Source organism: Manis javanica, chromosome 3, assembly GCF_040802235.1.
Source record: "Manis javanica isolate MJ-LG chromosome 3, MJ_LKY, whole genome shotgun sequence".
Lineage (NCBI taxonomy): Eukaryota > Metazoa > Chordata > Mammalia > Pholidota > Manidae > Manis > Manis javanica.
Window position 1 is genome coordinate 200,038,253 of NC_133158.1, and position 23,082 is coordinate 200,061,334.

The 23,082-nt window shown below is 38.1% G+C and overlaps 1 protein-coding gene across 4 annotated transcripts in view; it reads left to right on the top strand.

Annotated features, from left to right (window-relative positions):
- TTC29 (tetratricopeptide repeat domain 29) overlaps positions 1–23,082 on the top strand; it is a 265,346-nt gene that overhangs the window by 46,855 nt on the left and 195,409 nt on the right. For all 4 annotated transcript variants that reach the window (XM_073230446.1, XM_073230444.1, XM_073230445.1 and 1 more), the window contains 2 exons: positions 461–684; positions 5,067–5,252. In XM_073230446.1, the coding sequence (XP_073086547.1) occupies positions 461–684; positions 5,067–5,252 (410 nt within the window). The remainder of the gene's footprint in view (positions 1–460; positions 685–5,066; positions 5,253–23,082) is intronic.

Sequence of the window (23,082 nt, forward strand, 5' to 3'; positions counted from 1 at the left end):
GTGAGAAGGAGCCAGCTGTGAACCAGGATGAGGGCCCTCACCAGAAGGCAACTACGCTGGTGCCTTGATCTTGAATTTCCAGCCTCCAGAACTGTGAACAATAAATTTCTGGGTTTTTTTTTTTAAGCTACTTAAGTCGGTAGTATTTTGTTACAGCAACCTGAACAGAGTGACATCACTCAGCTAGCTTATTTGTCCCTATCGAAGGGAACTCAGCTCTGGAACTGATATGTTTATAATGTAACTGCATTAAAATTACTGTATTTAGATAGCTCCTGGCATATTTCATTAAAGTGAAATTCTTCAATGATAAGTGTCTGAGGGAAAGACAGTTTTCAGGGCTTTCAGAAACTGAGAGAAAAGGCAGTGTGATTCAACCTTTCATTATCAGAGGATAAAAACACTGCCCAGATTTAAAAGATTAGAATAATGCTTTGAGTGGTCTGTTTCTTATTCCCAGTCACCGGAACTCATACAAGAAGAACATCTGCGTGGACATGCTGCGGAATGGTTACCATAAGTCCTTCACCGAGCTCTTCACTCTGATGGAGCAGTGGGATGCCCACAGGGAGGCTGCACGCGTTAGATCCCTCTTCTGGTTGCAGAAACCCCTGGAGGAGCAGCCTGATAAACTGGATCACTTCTACCGCTACCTGACCAGGGCTGAGGCGGCTGAGCGCAAAGGTGAGTGTGGAGGGATTGTGGGCAGCAGCACTGCAGGAGCCAGAACAGCGAGCCCGAGGGAAGATTCCAAATTGTTTCATGTGTGAATTTGAAACATTAAGACAACTTAGCACATCTCAGCCTAGTCAACTAAGTGTCTGTATGGAATAAATGATACGAACTGTGAATCACAAGGCTGCTCAGACACAGGGGCATCCTGGTGATGTCGTTCTAAGCCAGGGAAGATGATACATAGCACCTAATAACATCTCCAGAACTTTCCAATGTATTAAAATCTTTCATATCATTAATTATAAATCTTCCCATAGATTTTCTCTTTATGTAATCTGAATGTTGACTTTCACCAATGAAATACTTGCATAGAGTACTGCAACTTGGAAATTATACTGAGTTTCTAGTATTTATATAATGGAACTTGAAGTTTTTATCAGTAAATCCTATATTTCAATCAGAATTATTATTAGTGATTAGTGAACAGACATAAAAAGCCTGCAATTCACAATTATGAATAAAATTGTTAACTTTTTCTGTTAACATTTCTAATAAGTTTCCTTTTTTGTACCCTACAATTTTTCAGAAAGTCCATGTTACAATTATTGAAGAAAATATTTAACTCTCTGATTGAAATTGTCATAAGTATTTCTTAGTTCCATATTAGAAATTGGTTATTTGATACAATCATTTTGGTCAGTTATATAAGAAAAAAAGGAATTCCTAGAATTTCGCACATAAATTTGGTGTTCTGAATTGTTCGACTTCAATTGTTCTAATTCAACTTTTTGTGTGTGAAGTAACCATAGGACTCAAAGAGAAACTCAAGCAACATGACGTCGTCTGTATTTCATTTTAGGCTTTTCAGTGGAAAAATAGAGCACTAGGCAACTTCTTGTTACCCGGTACTATAATAGGGAGAATTCATGGGGATACAGGAACAGCATCAGAAGGGTAGCAGATGTCTTTCAGCCTCTATAGTAGAGTCAACACATATTTCCGACCTGACTTACAAATAGGAGATACGCAGAAATTCTAACACAAGTGAACACACAATTGTAAGAGGTGATTATTTGTATTATAAAATATTTAACTGCAGGATTGACTCTAAAAATAGAGTCCGTTCATGAATTTTAAAATGTGGCTTACATAGAATTTCTCAAATTAACTGCTATAAATAAAAAAATGCTGTTTTAAAAAGCCAACATTCTAGTATCAGCCCCAAAGTCTGAAATAATATTTATGCTGAAAATAGAATTGATCATGTTAAAATTTACCCATTAGTCATTTTTTTCAAGTTTAATTAATCATATTCACCCAGTGCTTTAAGTAGAGGCTTTCATTTGAGTAGTACAAATATGAGCTAAAAACATCATTCGTCATAGAATGTAATAAATACAAGAAATTCAATCTAAAGCATTTTGTAACTATAAAGAAACTAAAATGCTAAATAGTCTATTTAAGGTAGAAAACATTTTAGTTTATAGCTTTTCTGTTCAAAGTAAATATACATATAAATAAAAATTTCTCCAATTCTAAAAATTAACTATAGACTAAGTCCAAACTATAATAGACAATGTCTCATACAAATGGTATAAGTAATGAAACATTTTCTTCACTAAGTGGCTTATCATATGTTCATGGTAACTAAGTTGTATTTGTTAAATGGAACAAAATAACATCTTACCCAGAATAACTCTTCTGCAGGGTTATTATCTTCAAAATGCAGTGGATTTTGCCTGGTTGAAATGTAGAAAATTTAATTTATTACAAAAATATTAGAGGCATTTCAGTTGAAAGACATGTAAACATTTGCCTTTTTTAATCTTTTTTTTGTATTTTTTTGAAGTATCATTGATATACAATCTTATATTGGTTTGCTCTTAAAATTCGTGTAATATTTTTCATGTTTCAGACATGAGATTTATTAGCGAAAAATCATTATTTGAGTTAAAAAAAAAGTACCAGAAAATGGGATAAGGGATCTACAGATTTGCTTCTGTTAACCTGCATTAACCCTAAATCTTAAAACCCATGTACATTCAAACACACTTATTCTAAAATACAACAATCTATTAATAGCATATCAAGATTCCATCCCACATGGAGATGGGATCTGAGATGTTATCCTCAAGTAGAATAATGTCTGAGCATTCTCATTACTCTGAGCAATATAAGCTTTTATGCTTATTACTCTGGAAAACATTCTGTTTTTCCATAGAAAAAATAATTTAGCTGACAAGTAGTCTTTAAAATTGGAATCTTGACATCTTATATAACTCATTCTAAAAAATAAACAGGGAGGCAGAGGGAGATAAAGGGGCACAAAAATTCTCAGTCATAATATAAGTTGGTCACAGGGATGGTAGTGCAGCATGGAGAGTATAGACAATGTTTCTGTAACATCTTCCTATGTTGGCAGGTAGTAACTGCACTAGTTGGGGTGTGGATTTAATAACATGGGTAGCTGGTGAGCCACTGTACTGTATACTTGAAACTAATATAAGATTGTATATCAACTAAAATTAAAAAAAGAATTTTGTTTGTAAAATGTTAGAAATGTTATTCTACTAAGGTTTAGTTACTGAAACAGAAAAATTATTTCAGGACTATACATTTTTTACAATTTCTTTATATAACTCTTTTAAAATGGAAGATATGAAGTATTTTAGGTACAGGCTTTAAAACGTAGTAACTCTCATCACTAAATGGGAAAAAGGGAGACCTTTTTTCACTTCAGTTTTTAGGCATAAAACATTTTGAGATATATCTTAATTTCTTACGGAATTATGAAGCAGTATGTGTAAACGAATGACTTAGGTCTTTGGGGACATCAGAATGACTATGTACAGTTCTTGAAAGTCACCTTTTGTTGTAATCAGCCTAGTTTTAATCTTTCTGAGTGTTTTGATTGTAATCTTATAGGAGTACTGGTAGGCAATGTATAAATGTTTTTCATACTTAGAATCCTTCCAGGAATGTGTGGATTGCAGCAGACAATTAGTATCAGTGAATTCTGATGGGTAATGATTACTTTAAAAAAATCCTTGAAAGGGCAATCCAGAGGCCACCACATATTTACAACTGTGCTTTTAGCACAAATGCCAAAGATATAAAGATTGTGGATTTGTTCATATTCAACAATAGAGCAGAGTTTACAGGATTGAGGCATAATTTATTAACACACAAATATTTTTCTTCAAGTTTATGATTGATTATAGTGGAGTTTGTAAGACTGACTCACAATTTATTAAATATAATTTTTATGTATAAATAGGTCAGATGCTACTGTAGGAAGAAAGAGGGGGTTCATAAACTACCATTAATAAACTAGTAACTGAGTGAGAAGGATTATTGGATTATTGTGATTTCAGCAGAAAAAGATGCTCATAGAAAAGAAGCATAAAAATCCACTCTTTCTTATTATTTCTGGCAACTTGTATTGCTGGAAACATTGCTAGAAAGTGTATGGAGTTTATAGGGTCATGTTGATCATTTTTTTAAAATGGTCAATTGATTTTAATTTTTTATTCAAAAAATTTATTGAAATACAGTTAATATACAATATTATATTGGTTTCAGATGAACAACAAAGTGATTTGGCAATTATATACATTAATTACTAAATGCTCACAAGTGTAGTTACCATCTGTTACCATACAAAGATATTACAACATTATTGACTATTCCCTAAGCTGTACTTTCATTCCTGTGACTAATTTATTTTATAATTTGAAGTTTGTACCTCTTTATCCCCTTCACCTATTTCACGCATCCCCACCTGCGTGGTGACCAGCAGTTCATTCGGTGTCTATGAGTCTATTTGTTTTGTTTGTTTTGCTTTTCAGATTCCACACATACGTGAAATCATATGGTATTCATCTTTCTCTGACTGTCTATTTTGTCTGTAAGACTCCTGATTGTCTTTTGTCCTCGGTGAAAATACCTTGCTATTTGCATATCCTACCTGCTTACTTCATTCACATTATCTTTTTGACATGGTTAAGAAACATTGATTTCTCTGTAATCTTCAAATACTTTGCAAATCTACCATGGGAAAAGTATTTGATGAACCATATACTCATTTCTCCCGAACAAATGGAGCCCATTGCTAGCAGGTACTATTCTCTTTTGCCTTATGTAAAATCTCGTGTTTCAACCAAAGAGTATGTTAATTTCTAACATGTTCTAAGTTTTTGTTAAGATTTTTGTTGCTTTTCTTATGTGCACATTCTTTAATAGTTTAATTTTTGCATTAAATTTTTTAAATAGTTTATCATGTCTTAAGTAAAGTAGAAAATAAATGCCTCTCCAGTACATCAGTTTGCCCTTTGAAGGGATGTGCCATGAGACATTTTGCTAATGCAATTTATGATTTTTTTTCTTTGAAGAATACTTTGAAGATGTCTATAATAACTTGTATGCTCTGGCCTCTTGCTTCAATAATTCTGAAGACAAGTGGGTAAGGAACTACTTCTATGAACGATGTTTTAAAATTGCTCAACTGATAAAAATCGATGGCGGGAAGAAAGAAGCAGAGGCGCACGCGCACATGGGACTTCTCTTCGAGGAAGAGGGTGAGTGGCCATTTACCAGACTCTCCGGGGTACTTTGGAGGGTCCATAGCCCTGGCAGCCAGAAAAAAAATGGGGATTAGGAAAAAGACCAGAGACTTTAGTGTAAGAATGTAAGTTACTGAGATTAAAAAACAAAGACATGTGATTTATGAACTCGACTTCAGTATTTCTTGCAGTCATACGGGCACCTGAGTGCTTGCCCTGGAGCACCCAAGCAGCAGCAGCAGGAGAGAAACACCCTCCCCTACCCCCCACGCAGACCCTTCAGTGCCGCATGCTGCACCGTTTTCAGTTTGTTCCCTTTCTTAAAGCAATATATTTGTTCATTTTAACTTGATGTCTCACGTAGGAAAATGGGAAAAAAGAAAGGCACACTTCGTGATTTTCTTTGCACCCACGTTCCCCGCATAAAAACAAAAATCCCTCTGTAACGCAGATGCTACCATATCACGATTTTATAACTACGCTGATGGACAGTGACTATAATGGGGTATGTGGTGGGGACTTGATAATGGGGGGAGTCTAGTAACCGTAATGTTGCTCATGTAATTGTACATCAGTGATACCAAAATAAAAAAATACTACTACTAATAAAATAATGATAGAAGATACTATTACAAAAAAAATAAATAACTTCAGACTTAATAATGTTATCTCAGGACAAGCCAAAGTCTAAAACAGCAAAAAATCATCAGAATCCTATTTTGTGTGGTGGTTCAATGAGGATTGCAAACAGAAATGTAAAAATTAAATTATTTAAGGAAAGAATAGTGGACAGATAATATGCCAAGAAAATATATGAGATGAAAATACTTTATTGTGAATAATTATCAAAAAATTGTCTCATTTTCCACAAAAGTTTTAACTTTGGCGAGACAGTTAAATTAGAAAATGTTTATTATTTTGTGGCCAGGACTGCATAAGACATTGAGATAAGGAAAAACTGATTTTTGTGCTTCAGGAAATCGGACATTGTAATCTACCGCATGTAGGTGCTAGAATGCAGCAGGTGGTCAGGGGCCATCTTGAAGGATAGGTAAAAGTAATATCAGAAATATTCAGAGAACTGAGAGATCATACAGACTAGGTTAAAGGAAGGGATGATGGAATCATAGGGACTGGTAGGGGACTTGGAAGATAGGTAGAATTTAGGCAGGCAAAGGAACAGGAATACACTCTGTAAAAGGGAACTATGTACACCACAGCATAATTAGAGGAACTGATAGGAAGAGCAAACTATTTAAAATTGAAAGTGTATTTCTAAGCAGTGATGGGAACTAAGTGAGGGAAGGCAAGCCAGGGACATGGCAGCATTCAGAATTCGGGCTTAAGCTTCTATACAGTCCTGGTGAGGGAAGGAGTGGGGTGTGACTAAGTCTGGTTGGGCTATATATACCCTGTGGGAGGAGGGGAATGGGGAAAGGGGAATGGTTAGGAAGCTGCCGCGCTGATATAGCCTTGAAGGAGTCCCCAAGAAGTATTTAAGAGAATGTACTGAAGCAAGTCCATTGCAGTTCAACTTACAATATTTCAAAATACTTAAATATGTTAAACAATATCCACACAACAGAGGTCTGTGGAGTCAAGGAGTTATGAATTAGAGTGAAATTCACTCATTTGAAAAACATTTATTTAGAGCCCAGTGCCAGGGGATAAACCAGTGAAGAAAGATAAAATCCTGGCTTTCACGGCACTTACAATCTACTGGAAAAAAGAGGCCTTAACCACTGATGGCTATATAACATATTAAGTAATGGTAAGGGCTATGATGGAAAAATAAAACAGGACAAAGGAGTAGACAGTGTGGTTGCTCCCTTATATCAAGTGTTCACCTGTTACAAAGTGAGACATGAATGAAGTGAGGGAATGAGCTTTATGAATATTTGAAGGAAGGGGTTTTATAGAGAGGACACAGTATGTTCAAAGGCTCTGAGGCAGGTGTGTGCTAAGCATGCCCAAGAAGGAGCACGAAAGCCAGTGTGTTTGGAGTTCAGTGAGTAAGGTGGGGAGCGGAAGGAGAGGAGCCACGGTGGGGCCAGAAGGCTTGGGGTAGATCACCGTGGAGCCTGCAGGCCAGGGGGAGGACTTTGGTTTTATTCTAAATTGTTTAGGAAACCACAAAGCTGTATTGATTTGAGAAAATGCCCATGGTACATGAATTAATATAAAACACAATGTAAAATATCATTATATTTGGTATGCACCAAATATACTAACACATTAACAGTGTTTATTTTTGAATAGGGGGATCATAGGTAATTGTAAAGTTATGCACTGATGAGATAATACTGTAATTTGAGAAGTTATTTGTTAAACTTTTAGTTTGTTAAAAATAGAGTCCTGTCTGTTTGTAAAAGGATAAATTCCTGCTTAAGCTTTTAAAGACTATTATTCTCATTTCATAGGTGATGTAATTATTTTGCAAGCTTTAAAAATTAACTTCATTTTGAGGAGAAGAAATTGTGATTAAGAGTTTAGCCTGGTTAGTGGTGGAACTAATATTAACTAGTCAGCTACTTGAGAGGCTGTATCCACTGCTCTGTACATACAAGCAGAGGATTCCTTTACTTTCATGATGTGCTAATTATGAAAGTTTCTGAAAATTATATACTAAAACACAATTTAACACCTTTTTGTTCTTTACCATAGGAACTCCCCCAATTGAACAGAATAAAATTTGTTTTTTGTTTAGCTTCTATAATTGGGGCCATCAAATTCTATCACCTTCGATGACAGATCAAATAATCAAACTGCCATTAACTAGCCCTGAAAAAGAAGTCACACACACACAAAAAGAAATAACATATGAGAATAAGGGCTGAAGAAGTCAGGGCTCCCTTAATGAAAATTTCAAAGTAGCCCCAGTGATTTTTGTATAGATATCATAGGTATCTTTTTCTATAAATTTATTTCTGATTTTTAAAATTCAGTTTGATTTTGATTTTTGAAAATGGTTTTCATTATGGCTAAAAGAAACATAACAAAATTTACCATCATAACTATATCTAAGTGTACAGCTCAGTAGTGTTAAATATATTCACACTGTTGTCATCTTGCAAAACTGAAACTCAGCATCCTCTAAACAGCTCCCAGTATTCCTCTCCTTCTGATTTTGTGAAATCTCGGAAGGTATTTCTATTGTAGGACTGATTGATTGGTTGATCTATTCATTCACTCACTCAACAAATATTGGAGTACTTGTAATTCTAAGATTAGTAACCCAGCCATCATGATGGCTCACACCATTTTAGTGGCTGAGAGTTAAGTTTGGGGAATGTGATCAGGGTGGGGCTGCTGCAAGATTGCATTCACAGGTCCTTGGCTTGCTTACATTTAGAGGCCCCACCCTAGAGCATGATAGAATGCATCCATATTCCATAATAAATAGATTTGGAATAAATATTCCATTTGGCTATGAAATTATTTTTCAGTTAGGTTGTGTTATTTGTTTTACAGCCACTTTTGTCAGATCTAAAATATTTTTCTGTGCCCTTATTCAGTTCCTAGGCCCTAAAAACCATTTATATTACCTGATGGATAAAATGACTGAGTTAGTATTGACGCACATTCTAGGGATTGGCTTTGAGCTTTTGATGGACCTAGCAACAGTGAAAATTGTGCAGCTTTTGTAATCTGGGGTAGAACTTTCATGAAGAAGATAAACTAGGACTACTTCGAATATGTAGCTAATAGAGTGCAGCGGGGCCTCACCTGGCTGTAGGGTTCCCTCTGAGGTGGCGATGGTGAAGCTTCCGCATATCTGATCTGATTGGTCTAGACAAGCACATGGAGGCTCCACAGCAACAGCGAGGCGGCAGCTGTGCTCAGGGGCAGGTGCCAGCATCCTGATCCCAGGAGTACCCATTCAGGTTAAAACGCGGTACCAGCCAGCAGATGGCAAAGGGCAGGTTGTCAGGGACCCACCAAGCCGGCTGTAGTCCAGGGCATGGCTCCAGCTCCCTCAGGGAACTATAGAGCAAATGAGTATGAGCAGAAACCGGAGTCACCAGGACTGGGCACCTGGGTGCAGTACAGGTCGGTGTTCAGCTCATTGGCACATATGGAACCAGAGCCACACCCCGAGCCCCCTGACCAGAGTCAAGCACAGGTTCTGGCTCCCACTGTTGGTAATGGTGTGGCCCTAGTGTATAGTGTGGACTGATTTCCATTGGCTCAGGTGCTGGCCCTCTAATTCTTTAGGTCAAATACCTTGAGATTATAGCTGGGATAATGGGCATGGAGTAGTCATGGACTGACAAATACTAGAAACAAATCAGTAGCTGTGTCTTCTTTCAGAATTGTGGCCATTTATAAAGACAAATGGATAAGCAACATTCCCAGCACATCTGTGGAGCACTGGAGAAAGCTCTCACACAGTGGGTCAGTAGGAGATGTGCCCATGCATTCTACAGCAGCACATAGAGGTCTGGCAGGAACAGATGTTAGACCCGGGGCAAGAGAGGGCTTTTCAGAAGACATGATTAGGGAAACACCAGCTCCTCCCGTGGAATGATCTGAATCCAAGGCAGTAGTAGCAGCATGATGATACAGCAGAACCTTCCATTCAGTCCTCCCCTGCCAGATCAGCATTAGTGGTTGGGGCCAGCACCAGCCAATTCCCTGGTATGATCAGGAGACTGAGGTCCAGGCCTGGCAGTTGCAGCTTTAGCAGGGGTGGTGGAGGCATACTCAGGCAGGGTCGACCACATCAGCATTCATAGCTGAGCAAGCACCAACACCCTTCTCTCTTCCAGTAATTTAGGATCTGGGTCCAAGACTTGATTTTGATCAAATTAACAGACTTAGCACTGGAACTAGCTGGTTTCCACAGAGGCTTGCATGAGGCCAGTCTCTTTTCTGGGAGGCTAGCTTGGAGGGATACGTCTCAGATAAAGTAACCTTAATTTCTGCCCACATCTTTGTCCTGCTCCTCCTTCCCAGCTCAGTGGGTGACTCCTAAGTCTCATCTCTCGCTCAGCCAGCAGCCCATTCCATTTCAACCCATAAGGGCTTGAGTGTGGACTTTGCTTTGAGAGACCAGGAGTCTGATTAAAGATAGACGTTGGGTCACAACCTCAGGGACTAATCATGTTCACTGACAACAGGCAGGGAAGACCAGTAACAGCTTAGGAAATGCACGTCTTCCGGGGCAGAATACCATCATCTATAATATTAGCACAGCGTTTGAGTAAAGGCCAACCAGCTTGTACAGCGTTGATTCCAAACTCTCCCAATGACTGGGGAACTTCAGAAGAGAGTTGCTCTGGTTGGCTTGCTCAGTTCAAGTCCTAGAATTATTGTTGACAGTCAGCTCCATGGGTGGATACAGGGCAGTTTGTCAGGGGCTGGAAGGCACCAGGAGCAGGGTAGTGTTGTGAGGACACGCTGGAGTGGCTCCCACTCTCCCCCGACACACCCACTAGTGGAAAGCAGATCCAGCAACAGGCTTGTGGAGAAGTCCGCCACAGTAAGGGAGGTCCCCTTTACCACCTTGAGCTCATGGACGGGAGGTAGAATTCAGGAGGCCTCTCATCTGTGTCTTGCTGATGATGGTAGACGTTTCTCTACCATCTCCTCCATCCACTTTTAGCTATCATGGGGAAGAAATCCTCTTTTCTCTCTTTTATTATTTTGTCTGAATTTTATGAGGGGTAGTGGTTCAGCTTTCCTCTCAGTGAAGTGTCCACTCCATCCTAGGCAACTTGCTTCAGTATCATTGAGACAAAACCCAGGAATTCTATCATTAAGAATCTTTTTTTTTTAATTTTTTTAAATCAAGCTATCATTTGATATATGATCTTATGAACATTTCACATGAGCAACACTGTAGTTTCTACATTCACCTGTATTATTAAGTACCCCCCTCAACACCATCACAATCACTGTCCATCAGCATAGTAAGATGCTACAGATTCACTGCTTCTCTTCTCTGTGCTACACTGTCTTCCCTGTGACTCCCACACACACCATTTGTGCCAATCATAATGCCCCTCAATCCCCTTCTCCCTCCTGACCCACCTGACCTCCCCAACCCCTCCCCTTTGGACAAAATATGATAACAGATTAATACTGTTATTAGACAAAGTATGTCTACCAACTGGTAAGAAAAACATACCAGTAGAAAAATGTTAAAGGAACTAAGAAGGTAATTCAAAGAAGAAATTCAATAGATGACAAACATTAAAAACCAGTATTTAGAATAAAAACATAAAAACTAAAGCACTAAAGATAACATCACTTTTCACCTGTAACTGTATAACAAATGTTTATTGTGTTCTAACTATGTGCAAGGCACTATGCTAAGTGCTGGGGATACATGGTTGGAAAAAATATTTATGGCCCCTTGATTGAGATGGCTTGTATCTTAATGGAAGACGCAAGTCAGTACTCTGATAATTACCATGCGAGTGAATGTTCTGAAAGAATAGGTACAGAATGCACCAAAGTCAAATCAGTGAATCAATTGTTTATTTAAGGTAGCTAATGAAATTTTGGTAAGTTTAGCATGTTTTTTTTACATTGCCGGTGATAGAATAAATTAACTTGGTATTCCTAACAAAGAATCTGGAAATGTGTTATCAATAATTTTTAAAATGTCCACATACTTTAACTCTGCTAATCTACGTCTAGGAAATAATGAGACATGAAGGCAAAGATTCACATAAAGACATACTATGTGTTTCTGCACATATTTTAACAGTAAAAAAAATGTTAACAATAGAAACGTCCTATATTAGAGTAGTTAGTTATGGCAAATACACCTGAACTTTTTTTATCCAGTCATGCAAAAAGCTGTTTTCCAATAACTGTAATGGTAAGCACTACCATTTTCTTGAGTGCTTTATGTCAGTCAGTATAAAAATGCTAATTCTGGCCAATAGGCTATAAGCAGTCACTTCCAGACTGAAGCTTGGAGGAGCAGGTGCGAGTCCTCCATGTTCTCTCTATTTTTGCTGTGACAAGCCTGGAGGGTTTATGTTGAAATAATGAAACCACAAGATGCGAACAACCTGGATCCCTGAATAAGCATTAGGAGAGGAGCTGCACCGAAGGGTTACCCACCCCTCACATGGCTTCGTGTGAGCAAGAAAACTACTTTGTCTAAGCCCCTGGAGTTTCACAGTCTATTTACACCCACATTGTAGCCTAATCTAACTGACTAATACAATCTTCAATGCTTACATGCCATTTTGAGGGATTTCATGAGTTCTGTGAATATTTTTGGCAATTTCTTTGAAAATTTCACACAGTGGTCCAAAGCTTCCTTTTGAAATGTAATATCCAATGTCTTTGTGCTTCCCTGAAAACTTCCATTTTAGTGTTTTAAAGATATAAAAGTCCCTCAACTTACTAATATAACCTAGTCTTCCAAAAATTGGTTATTTTTATGTGAAAAAATAATAGATGCATTTTATTTTTTCTATTATGTATTTCTGTATTGTTTGAATATAGTAGATGTGCAACATATTTATGATCCAAAAAAATAAAAATCAGTGTTTAAAGCTAGCTGATAGAGAAGGACTCTGACTTAGTCACAAGTCTACAGTAGTGTGTTGTCTGTCTGCTTTACAAGTTCTTAAACTGTTTCAAAATCCCATGATTACTATTACTGAGGACTAAACCCAGGAGGAAATAGTGACCTTGTCTGACCTAATCTTGGAGTGTCTCCATCTGGAGTAGATACTCAGTACCTGATTATGGGCCTTGGAATTAAGATCCACTATTCAAACTTGAGTTCTGTGACTCAATCCTGGGCTCCTGATTTCCTTTGCTCAAGTATCTTGGAAGCCTGTTGCCGGCCAACTCAGTAATCCATTGTGGAACGAGTCATTAGAGCAAAGGGATCGAAGGAGCAGGTACAGAAGTTGGGATTGTCAGCACTGAACACTGCACACAGACACCTCAGAAAATCAGTCAAACAAAGGTATTTAACAGATTCTTTGTAGATGTCTTGTCTGAGAAATAAGCAGTATTTTATCTGCTATCCCCAAGATAATCCGCCCTGAAAGTATCTGTTACTTAACCATCATCCCAGGCAATACTTAAGACAACTAGGAACATCTAAATCCCTGTGGACATTCCCGAAACAGGCTTCCAGTGCTGAAAAACAGCACTAGGTAGACTTGTTACCTGCAGATCCCCACCATGAACACAGTCTCTCATGCTCTAAGCTGCAGTATTGCTGTGCCAGTAGAAATATTTGGTGACCTCAAACCATGTCATTATTGCTTCTCAATATAAAAAATATCTCTGTATCCCTGCTCACGATCTAATGTCTGTGGGCTTCTATATCCTTGTATTTTATCTCCAGCTGCCCCAGGCACAGGGCCTTGACACTGTACTAACGGTGGCAGTTCTCAACCATTTTTCTCATGGCAACAGATATGATTGTTAATATTAACTGAGACAACACTCCTATGAGAATATGAAGACTAAAAACACACCCTCCAAAGCAGAAATAGTAAGCACTATTACTAATTATGGGCTATGATCAAAGTAAAATAGGCTGAGGTTTATATGCTACCTGTTATTCTACAGCCTTTCTCTCCCACCTAGAAAGCACATTGGAATTCAAATGAGCCAGAGTGACACTTTTTAACATGGATAATGAGAAATCAGCATTATGTGTTAAAAAAAAAACACTTAGGAAATTTTGGTTATTGTTGTTTATTGTAAAAACATTACTGGCAACACATTTTCAAGCTTACCTGGACACACAATAGGCCTCAACACAACCATTAAGAACTACCTATTTTAAAAGTAAACTATCCATTTAGAAGTTTGACTGACAAATGTCTGAGACCCTTTTAATCATTGCTATCATCAGTCTGGTCTCCTTCCCTCTCACTTTCCCTTCTTTATGTCTCTATGCGCACTCGACATTTGCACCTCTGACATCTGCCAGGTCATGAGATGCCATTCTTCATTGGATCCCTCTTCCAATGGATCTCTTAGTAGTTGAAGATCTCCAAACTCTACCCCATGAACTGAACTCCTTTCCCACTGGCCTAGAGAAATGAGGCCAAAGTACGCATAAACTGGAGAATTTTCTGGCTCCTTGAGCAAACTCCTTTTCTCATGACAGCTTTCCCAATGACTGGTTTTATTCCATAAAGCCCAAGCCTTGTATGTGTGAGGGGAATTTCATTTCCCTGTTCAAAGTCTGGGCATTTGGCTAGTTGGAGGCACAACTATAAAGGCCAGTTCTCAATTATTTCAAATTCTTTTGTTCTGCAATGAAGTCTTTTAGGACTATCCTCACATATAGCCTGCTCCTATCTATTTCTCCCTGTAGGTCTGTTAATATTTTCTTTATAGATTTATATGTAGTTAATATTTGCTCCTATGTTGTGTACCTAAATATTTACAAATGTTACATCCTCTTTTTGGATTGACGCCCTTATCATTACATAACACCCTTATCTTTTATTACAGTCGGTTTTAGAGCTTATTTTCCTGATGCAAGAATAGCTACTCCAGCTTTCTTTTGGTTTCCATTTGCATGGAGTATCTTTTTCCATCCTTTCACTTACAGTCTCTGCATATCATTACATCTGAAGTGAGTCTCTTATAGGCAACAGATGGATGGATCTTTTTTTTTTTTTTATGCATTCAGCCACTCTGCACTTTTTGACTGGAAAATGTCCATTTACATTTAAAGTAATTATTGGTAGGTATCTGCTTACTGTCATTTTGTTAATCATTTTCTGACTGTTTTCGTAATTCCTCTCTGTTCCTTCCTCTTCTCTTGCTCTCTTCCTTTGTGGCCTGATGACTTTCTTTAGTGGTGTGCTTATATTCCTTTCTCTATATCTTTTGTGTATTTAATAAAAGTTTTTGCCTTGTTATCATGAGGCTTCTGTATAACAACTTATACTGTAACATTCTATTTTAAGTTGATAACGATTAAAGTCTGATCCCATTCTAAAGCTTAAAATTTTTACTCCCCCCCACACACACATTTTATGTTTTTTTATGTCACATTTTACATTTTTGTATTTTGTGTATATAACTCTTAACAGTTATTATAATCATAGTTATTTTTATTGCTTTTGTATTTTAGCCTTCATCTAGCTTGATAAGTGATTAATGCACTACCTTTACTATCTATTAACTTTTCCAGTAAAATTTATTCTTTCATATGTGTTCCTGTTACTAACAAGCACCCTTTCTTTTCAGCTTAAAGAAGTCCCTTTAACATTTCTTCTAAGGCCAGTTTAGTGGTGATGAGCTTCTTTAGCTTTTGATTACCTGGAAAATTCTTTTTCCTCTTCTTCACTTCTGAGTGGTAACTCTCTTGGGTACAGTATTCTTGGTTGCAAGCTTTTTTTCTTTCAGTATTTTGAGTATATGGTACCACTCCCTTCTGTCCCGCAGTTTCTGCTGAAAGATCTGCTGATATCCTTATGATGGTTCTCTTGAATATAACAATTACGTTTCATTTGTGGCTTTAAGATTCTCTCTTTAACTTTTGACATTTTAATCGTGATGTGCCGTGGTATGGCTCTGACCTGGATGTCTGGTTACTTCCTCAGGTTAGGGAAGTTTACACCCATTTGTTCTTCAAATAAGAGTTCTGCCCCTTTCTCTCTCCTCCTCCTGGGAGACCTGTATTGCAAATATTAGTCCATTTGATGATGTTGTTGCCCTTAAGTTATCTTCACGTTTTTTCATTCATTTTTCTTTTTGCTTCTCTGATTAGGTGAGTTCCGTTGCTTTGTCTTTGAGATCCTTTCTTCTGCTTCATCTGGTCTTCTTTGAGCCCCTCTAGTATATTTTTCACTTCAGATATTGTATTTTTCAGCTATGTGACTCCTATTTTGTGTTTTCTTGTATTTTCCCTCTCTTTTTGAAGTTCTCACTGTGTTCCTTCATTCTTCTCCACAGTTCAGCAAGCATCTTTATGCCTATACTCTGAACTCTTAATTGGGTAAATTACTTATCTCCAGTATATCAAGGTATTTCTCTGTGGTTCTGTCTTGTTCTTTCATTTGGAACATACTTCTCTGTGTCTTCATTTTGCTTGAATCTCTCTTTGTTGTTTTCTCTACACTAGAAAAAAGTCACCTCTCCCAACCTTGAAGGAGTTGCCTTGAGTACATGAACCTTGTACTTCAAACCTGCTCCAGCTCAATTGTCAAACATCTGTGCTTGTCCCGACAGCCTATTATATTTTAGCTCCCAGTAATCAAGGACGTGCCAAGACACTGTCACTGATCCAACAGGGAGGATCTCAGCACTTAGATTCAGGCTGACTGGAAGCCATACACTCAGGCAGCAGCTTTTGAAAGGATGCAAATATATACTACCTTGTGGGGTCACAAGCATAAACCCCACTGACCACCAGAGCCAGGCGAGTTTAGGGTGTCCTCTGAGTGGCAGCCATAAAAATTGGGCCCCAGATAAGGGTTCAGCTCTTTTTTTTTTTTTTTTTTTTTTTTTTTTTTTTTTGAGAGGGCATCTCTCATATTTATTGATCAAATGGTTGTTAACAACAATAAAATTCAGTATAGGGGGGTCAATGCTCAATGTACAATCATTAATCCATCTCAAGCCTAATTCTCGTCAGTCTCCAATCTTCTGAAGCATAACGAACAAGTTCTTACATGGTGAACGAATTCTTACAGAGTGAATAAATTCTTACATGGTGAACAGTACAAGGGCAGTCATCACAGAAACTTTCGGTTTTGATCATGCAATATGACCTATAAACCATCAGGTCAAATATGAATATTCATTTGATTTTTGTACTTGATTTATATGTTGATCCCACATTTCTCCTATTATTATTATTATTTTTATTTTTAATAAAATGCTGAAGTGGTAGGTAGATGCAAGATAAAGGTAGAAAACATAGTTTAGTGCTGTAAGAAGGCAAATGTAGATGATCAGATGATCAGGTGTGTGCCTATGGACTAAGTATTAATCCAGGCTAGACAAGGGCAGCAAGACATCCACGGATGCAGAAGATTTCTCTCAAAGCAGGGGGGGTGAGGTTCTGAGCCTCACCTCTGTTGATCCCCAAATTCTCACCTGATGGCCCCCCTGCGACTGTGCCTGTCTTAGGTTGTTCCTCCCTTGAGGAATCTTACCCGTCTCTGGCTAACCAGTCATCTTCCGGGGCCATACAGGGAAATGTAAAGTTGGTAAGTGAGAGAGAAGCCATATTGTTTGCAAAGGTTAGCTTTTTACTTCTTTGCAGATTTATGCCCTGTGGCTTCTATGCCCAGCACTTGTCTCGAGGTATCTTTACCACCTGGAGGAATTATGATACTCGGTAAATTCGATATGAGGCACGAATTCTATTTAAGGTTTGTAATTAGGAAGGAAGAAGAAAAGCTATAGATGTAGCATATGAAGGAAACTTGGGAGGATTGATTATTTCTTTGACATATCTTCTTGTATAGTACCTTAAGTATGTATAGGTTTTAAACTACTAACTAATTTGCACACACATATTAACATAATAGGAATACGGTGACATAAACAAAGCAAATCTTTAATTACCAGCCATCTCCAGTGAAGCCAAGAAAACCATTTAGGCACCCTAGGCATTTGTGAAAATTTATCTATGATATGATGGATATTTTCCAACTGTACTTGAACCATCAGACAAATTAAAGCAGCCCATTTCTGGGATCTGTTCACATCCCATATGTTCTTTTAACCATAGATAGTCTATAGTCATGAGATTTTGGGGTGCTACAACTTGCACCCCTCCCAACTCCTGGTTGAGTTCCAACAGTACAGATCCAGTCAAATTCGTTGTCTCACTGTATGCACATGCCAGCCTAGACATCTCCCTCCTCCTTCTCATGGCAAGTCCAGGAGATGGTGGGCTGGATGCAGCCACAACCGCAGCATCGTCCGGATCCCTGTGGAGGCTTTTTGATGATCATCCCCCGGCACGAGTCCTCCAGAGAGTGCTGATGCCGGAAGCTCCTCCTCATATCGTATCTTAGTTCATTTTCTGGGTATCCAAGCTAGGCCTTGATCTTCTGCGTAGAAACAAACAGACCCTTTGCCCACACTTTGACATGCCCTCTATACCACTGTGCAGAACTCATTGGAGGTCAGCACACAGTAACTGCTTTTTTTTTTTTTTTTAATTAAGAGAAAGGAATATTATCAGAAAAGAGTACCTCCATAGCTGATCATCTGACACCCTTTAAGTGATCAACATTAAGGATATTTAAAGCATGCGTTGATCTTTGATTTACCAATAGTTTTATCCTGTTAAGGAGTAATCCCCCTTTTCTTTCTTTCTTTCTTTTTTTTTTTTTTAAATTTTTAATCTACACTTACCTGAAGAATACTATGTTTACTATGCTCTCCCCTATATCAGGTCCCCCCTAACAACCACATTACGGTTACTGTCCATCAGCTTAGCAAAATGTTGTAGAGTCACTACTTGTCCTCTCTGTGTTGTGCAGCCCACCCTCCCCTATCTCCCTCCCCCCCATGCATGCTAATCTTAATACCCCCCTTCTTCTTCCCCCCCCTTATCCCTCCCTGCCCACCCATCCTCCCCAGTTCCTTTCCCTTTGGTACCTGTTAGTCCATTTTTGGGTTCTGTAATTCTGCTGCTGTTTTGTTCCTTCAGTTTTTCCTTTGTTCCTATACTCCTCAGATGAGTGAAATCATTTGGTATTTCTCTTTCTCCGCTTGGCTTATTTCACTGAGCATAATACTCTCCAGCTCCATCCATGTTGCTACAAATGGTTGGATTTTTCCACTTCTTATGGCTGAGTAGTATTCCATTGTGTATATGTACCACATCTTCTTTATCCATTCATCTACAGATGGACTTTTAGGTTGCTTCTAATTCTTGGCTATTGTAAATAGTGCTGCGATAAACATAGGAGTGCATCTGTCTTTCTCAAACTTGATTGCTGCGTTCTTAGGGTAAATTCCTAGGAGTGGAATTCCTGGGTCAAATGGTAGGTCTGTTTTGAGCATTTTGATGCACCTCCATACTGCTTTCCACAATGGTTGAACTAATTTACATTCCCACCAGCAGTGTAGGAGGGTTCCCCTTTCTCCACAGCCTCGCCAACATTTGTTGTTGTTTGTCTTTTGGATGGCAGCTATCCTTACTGGTGTGAGGTGATACCTCATTGTAGTTTTAATTTGCATTTCTCTGATAATTAGCGATGTGGAGCATCTTTTCATGTGTCTCTTGGCCATCTGTATTTCTTTTTTGGAGAACTGTCTGTTCAGTTCCTCTGCCCATTTTTTAATTGGGTTATTTGTTTTTTGTTTGTTGAGGCGTGTGAGCTCTTTATATATTCTGGACGTCAAGCCTTTATCAGATCTGTCATTTTCAAATATATTCTCCCATACTGTAGGGTTCCTTTTTGTTCTATTGATGGTGTCTTTCGCTGTACAGAAGCTTTTCAGCTTAATGTAGTCCCACTTGCTCATTTTTGCTGTTGTTTTCCTTGCCCGGGGAGATATGTTCAAGAAGAGATCACTCATGTTTATGTCTAAGAGGTTTTTGCCTATGTTTTTTTCCAAGAGTTTAATGGTTTCGTGACTTACATTCAGGTCTTTGATCCATTTTGAGTTTACCTTTGTATATGGGGTTAGACAATGGTCCAGTTTCATTCTCCTACATGTAGCTGTCCAGTTTTGCCAGCACCATCTGTTGAAGAGACTGTCATTTTGCCATTGTATGTCCATGGCTCCTTTATCAAATATTAATTGACCATATATGTTTGGGTTAATTTCTGGGGTCTCTAATCTGTTCCACTGGTCTGTGGCTCTGTTCTTGTGCCAGTACCAAATTGTCTTGATTACTATGGCTTTGTAGTAGAGCTTGAAGTTGGGGAGTGAGATCCCCCCTACTTTATTCTTCTTTTTCAGGATTGCTTTGGCTATTCGGGGTCTTTGGTGTTTCCATATGAATTTTTGAATTATTTGTTCCAATTCATTGAAGAATGTTGCTGGTAATTTGAGAGGGATTGCATCAAATTTGTATATTGCTTTCGGCAGGATGGCCATTTTGACGATATTAATTCTTCCTAGCCATGAGCATGGGATGAGTTTCCATTTATTAGTGTCCCCTTTAATTTCTCTTAAGAGTGACTTGTAGTTTTCAGAGTATAAGTCTTTCACTTCCTTGGTTAGGTTTATTCCTAGGTATTTTATTCTTTTTGATGCAATGGTGAATGGAATTGTTTTCCTGATTTCTCTTTCTATTGATTCGTTGTTAGTGTATAGGAAAGCTACAGATTTCTGTGTGTTGATTTTGTATCCTGCAACTTTGCTGTATTCCGATATCAGTTCTAGTAGTTTTGGAGTGGAGTCTTTAGGGTTTTTTATGTACAGTATCATATCATCTGCAAATAGTGACAGTTTAACTTCTTCTTTACCAATCTGGATTCCTTGTATTTCTTTGTTTTGTCTGATTGCCGTGGCTAGGACCTCCAGTACTATGTTAAATAACAGTGGGGAGAGTGGGCATCCCTGTCTGGTTCCCGATCTCAGTGGAAATGCTTTCAGCTTCTCGCTGTTCAGTATAATGCTGGCTGTGGGTTTATCATATATGGCCTTTATTATGTTGAGGTACTTGCCCTCTATTCCCATTTTGCTGAGAGTTTTTATCATGAATGGATGTTGAATTTTGTCAAATGCTTTTTCAGCATCTATGGAGATGATCATGTGGTTTTTGTCTTTCTTTTTGTTGATGTGGTGGATGATGTTGATGGATTTTCGAATGTTGTACCATCCTTGCATCCCTGGGATGAACCCCACTTGGTCATGGTGTATGATCCTTTTGATATACTGTTGAATTCTGTTTGCTAATATTTTATTGAGTATTTTTGCATCTACGTTCATCAGGGATATTGGTCTGTAATTTTCTTTTTTGGTGGGGTCTTTGCCTGGTTTTGGTATTAGGGTGATGTTGGCTTCATAGAATGAGTTTGGGAGTATTCCCTCTTCTTCTATTTTGTGGAACACTTTAAGGAGAATGGGTATTATGTCTTCTCTGTGTGTCTGATAAAATTCCGAGGTAAATCCGTCCGGCCCCGGGGTTTTGTTCTTGGGTAGTTTTTTGATTACTGTTTCAATTTCTTTGCTTGTAATTGGTTTGTTTAACTTTTGTGTTTCTTCCTTGGTCAGTCTTGGGAGGTTGTATTTTTCTAGGAAGTTGTCCATTTCTTCTAGGTTTTCCAGCTTGTTGGCATATAGGTTTTCATAGTAGTCTTTAATAATTCTTTGTATTTCTGTGGAGTCTGTCGTGATTTTTCCATTCTCATTTCTGATTATGTTGATTTGTGTTGACTCTCTTTTTCTCTTAATAAGTTTGGCTAGAGGCTTATCTATTTTGTTTATTTTCTCAAAGAACCAGCTCTTGGTTTCGTTGATTTTTGCTATTGTTTTATTCTTCTCAATTTTGTTTATTTCTTCTCTGATCTTTATTATGTCCCTCCTTCTGCTGACTTTAGGCCTCATTTGTTCTTCTTTTTCCAGTTTTAATAATTGTGATGTTAGACTATTCATTTGGGATTGTTCTTCCTTCTTCAAGTGTGCCTGGATTGCTATATACTTTCCTCTTAAGACTGCTTTCGCTGCATCCCACAGAAGTTGGGGCTTAGTGTTGTTGTTGTCATTTGTTTCTATATATTCCTTGATCTCTATTTTGATTTGTTCATTGATCCATTGATTATTTAGTAGCATGTTGTTAAGCCTCCATGTGTTTGTGAGCCTTTTTGTTTTCTTTGTAGAATTTATTTCTACTTTCATACCTTTGTGGTCTGAAAAATTGGTTGGTAGAATTTCAATATTGTGAAATTTACTGAGGCTCTTTTTGTGAGCTAGTATGTGGTCTATTCTGGAGAATGTTCCATGTGCACTTGAGAAGAATGTATATCCTGTTGCTTTTGGATGTAAAGTTCTATAGATGTCTATTAGGTCCATCTGTTCTAGTGTGTTGTTCAGTGCCTGTGTGTCTTTACTTATTTTCTGCCCGGTGGATCTATCCTTTGGGGTGAGTGGTGTGTTGAAGTCTCCTACAATGAATGCATTGCAGTCTATTTCCCTCTTTAGTTCTGTTAGTATTTGCTTCACATATGCTGGTGCTCCTGTATTGGGTGCATATATATTTAGAATGGTTATATCCTCTTGTTGGACTAAGCCCTTTATCATTATGTAGTGGCCTTCTTTATCTCTTGTTACTTTCTTTGTTTTGAAGTCTATTTTGTCTGATATTAGTACTGCAACCCCTGCTTTCTTCTCACTGTTGTTTGCCTGAAATATGTTTTTCCATCCCTTGACTTTTAGTCTATGCTTATCTTTGGGTTTAAGGTGAGTTTCTTGTAAGCAGCATATAGATGGGTCTTGCTTTTTTATCCATTCTATTACTCTATGTCTTTTGATTGGTGCATTAAGTCCATTTACATTTAGGGTGACTATTGAAAGATATGTACTTATTGCCATTGCAGGCTTTAGATTCGTGGTTACCAAAGGTTCAAGGTTAGCTTCTTTAGTATCTTACTGCCTAACTTAGCTCGCTTATTGAGCTGTTATATACACTGTCTGGAGAGTCTTTTCTTCTCTCCCTTCTTATTCCTCCTCCTCCATTCTTCATATGTTGTGTGTTTTGTTCTGTGCTCTTTTTAGGGGTGCTCCCATCTAGAGCAGTCCCTGTAGGATGCCCTGTAGAGGTGGTTTGTGGGAAGCAAATTCCCTCAGCTTTTGCTTGTCTGGGAATTGTTTGATCCCACCATCATATTTAAATGATAGTCGTGCTGGACACAGTATCCTTGGTTCAAGGCCCTTCTGTTTCATTGCATTAAGTATATCATGCCATTCTCTTCTGGCCTGT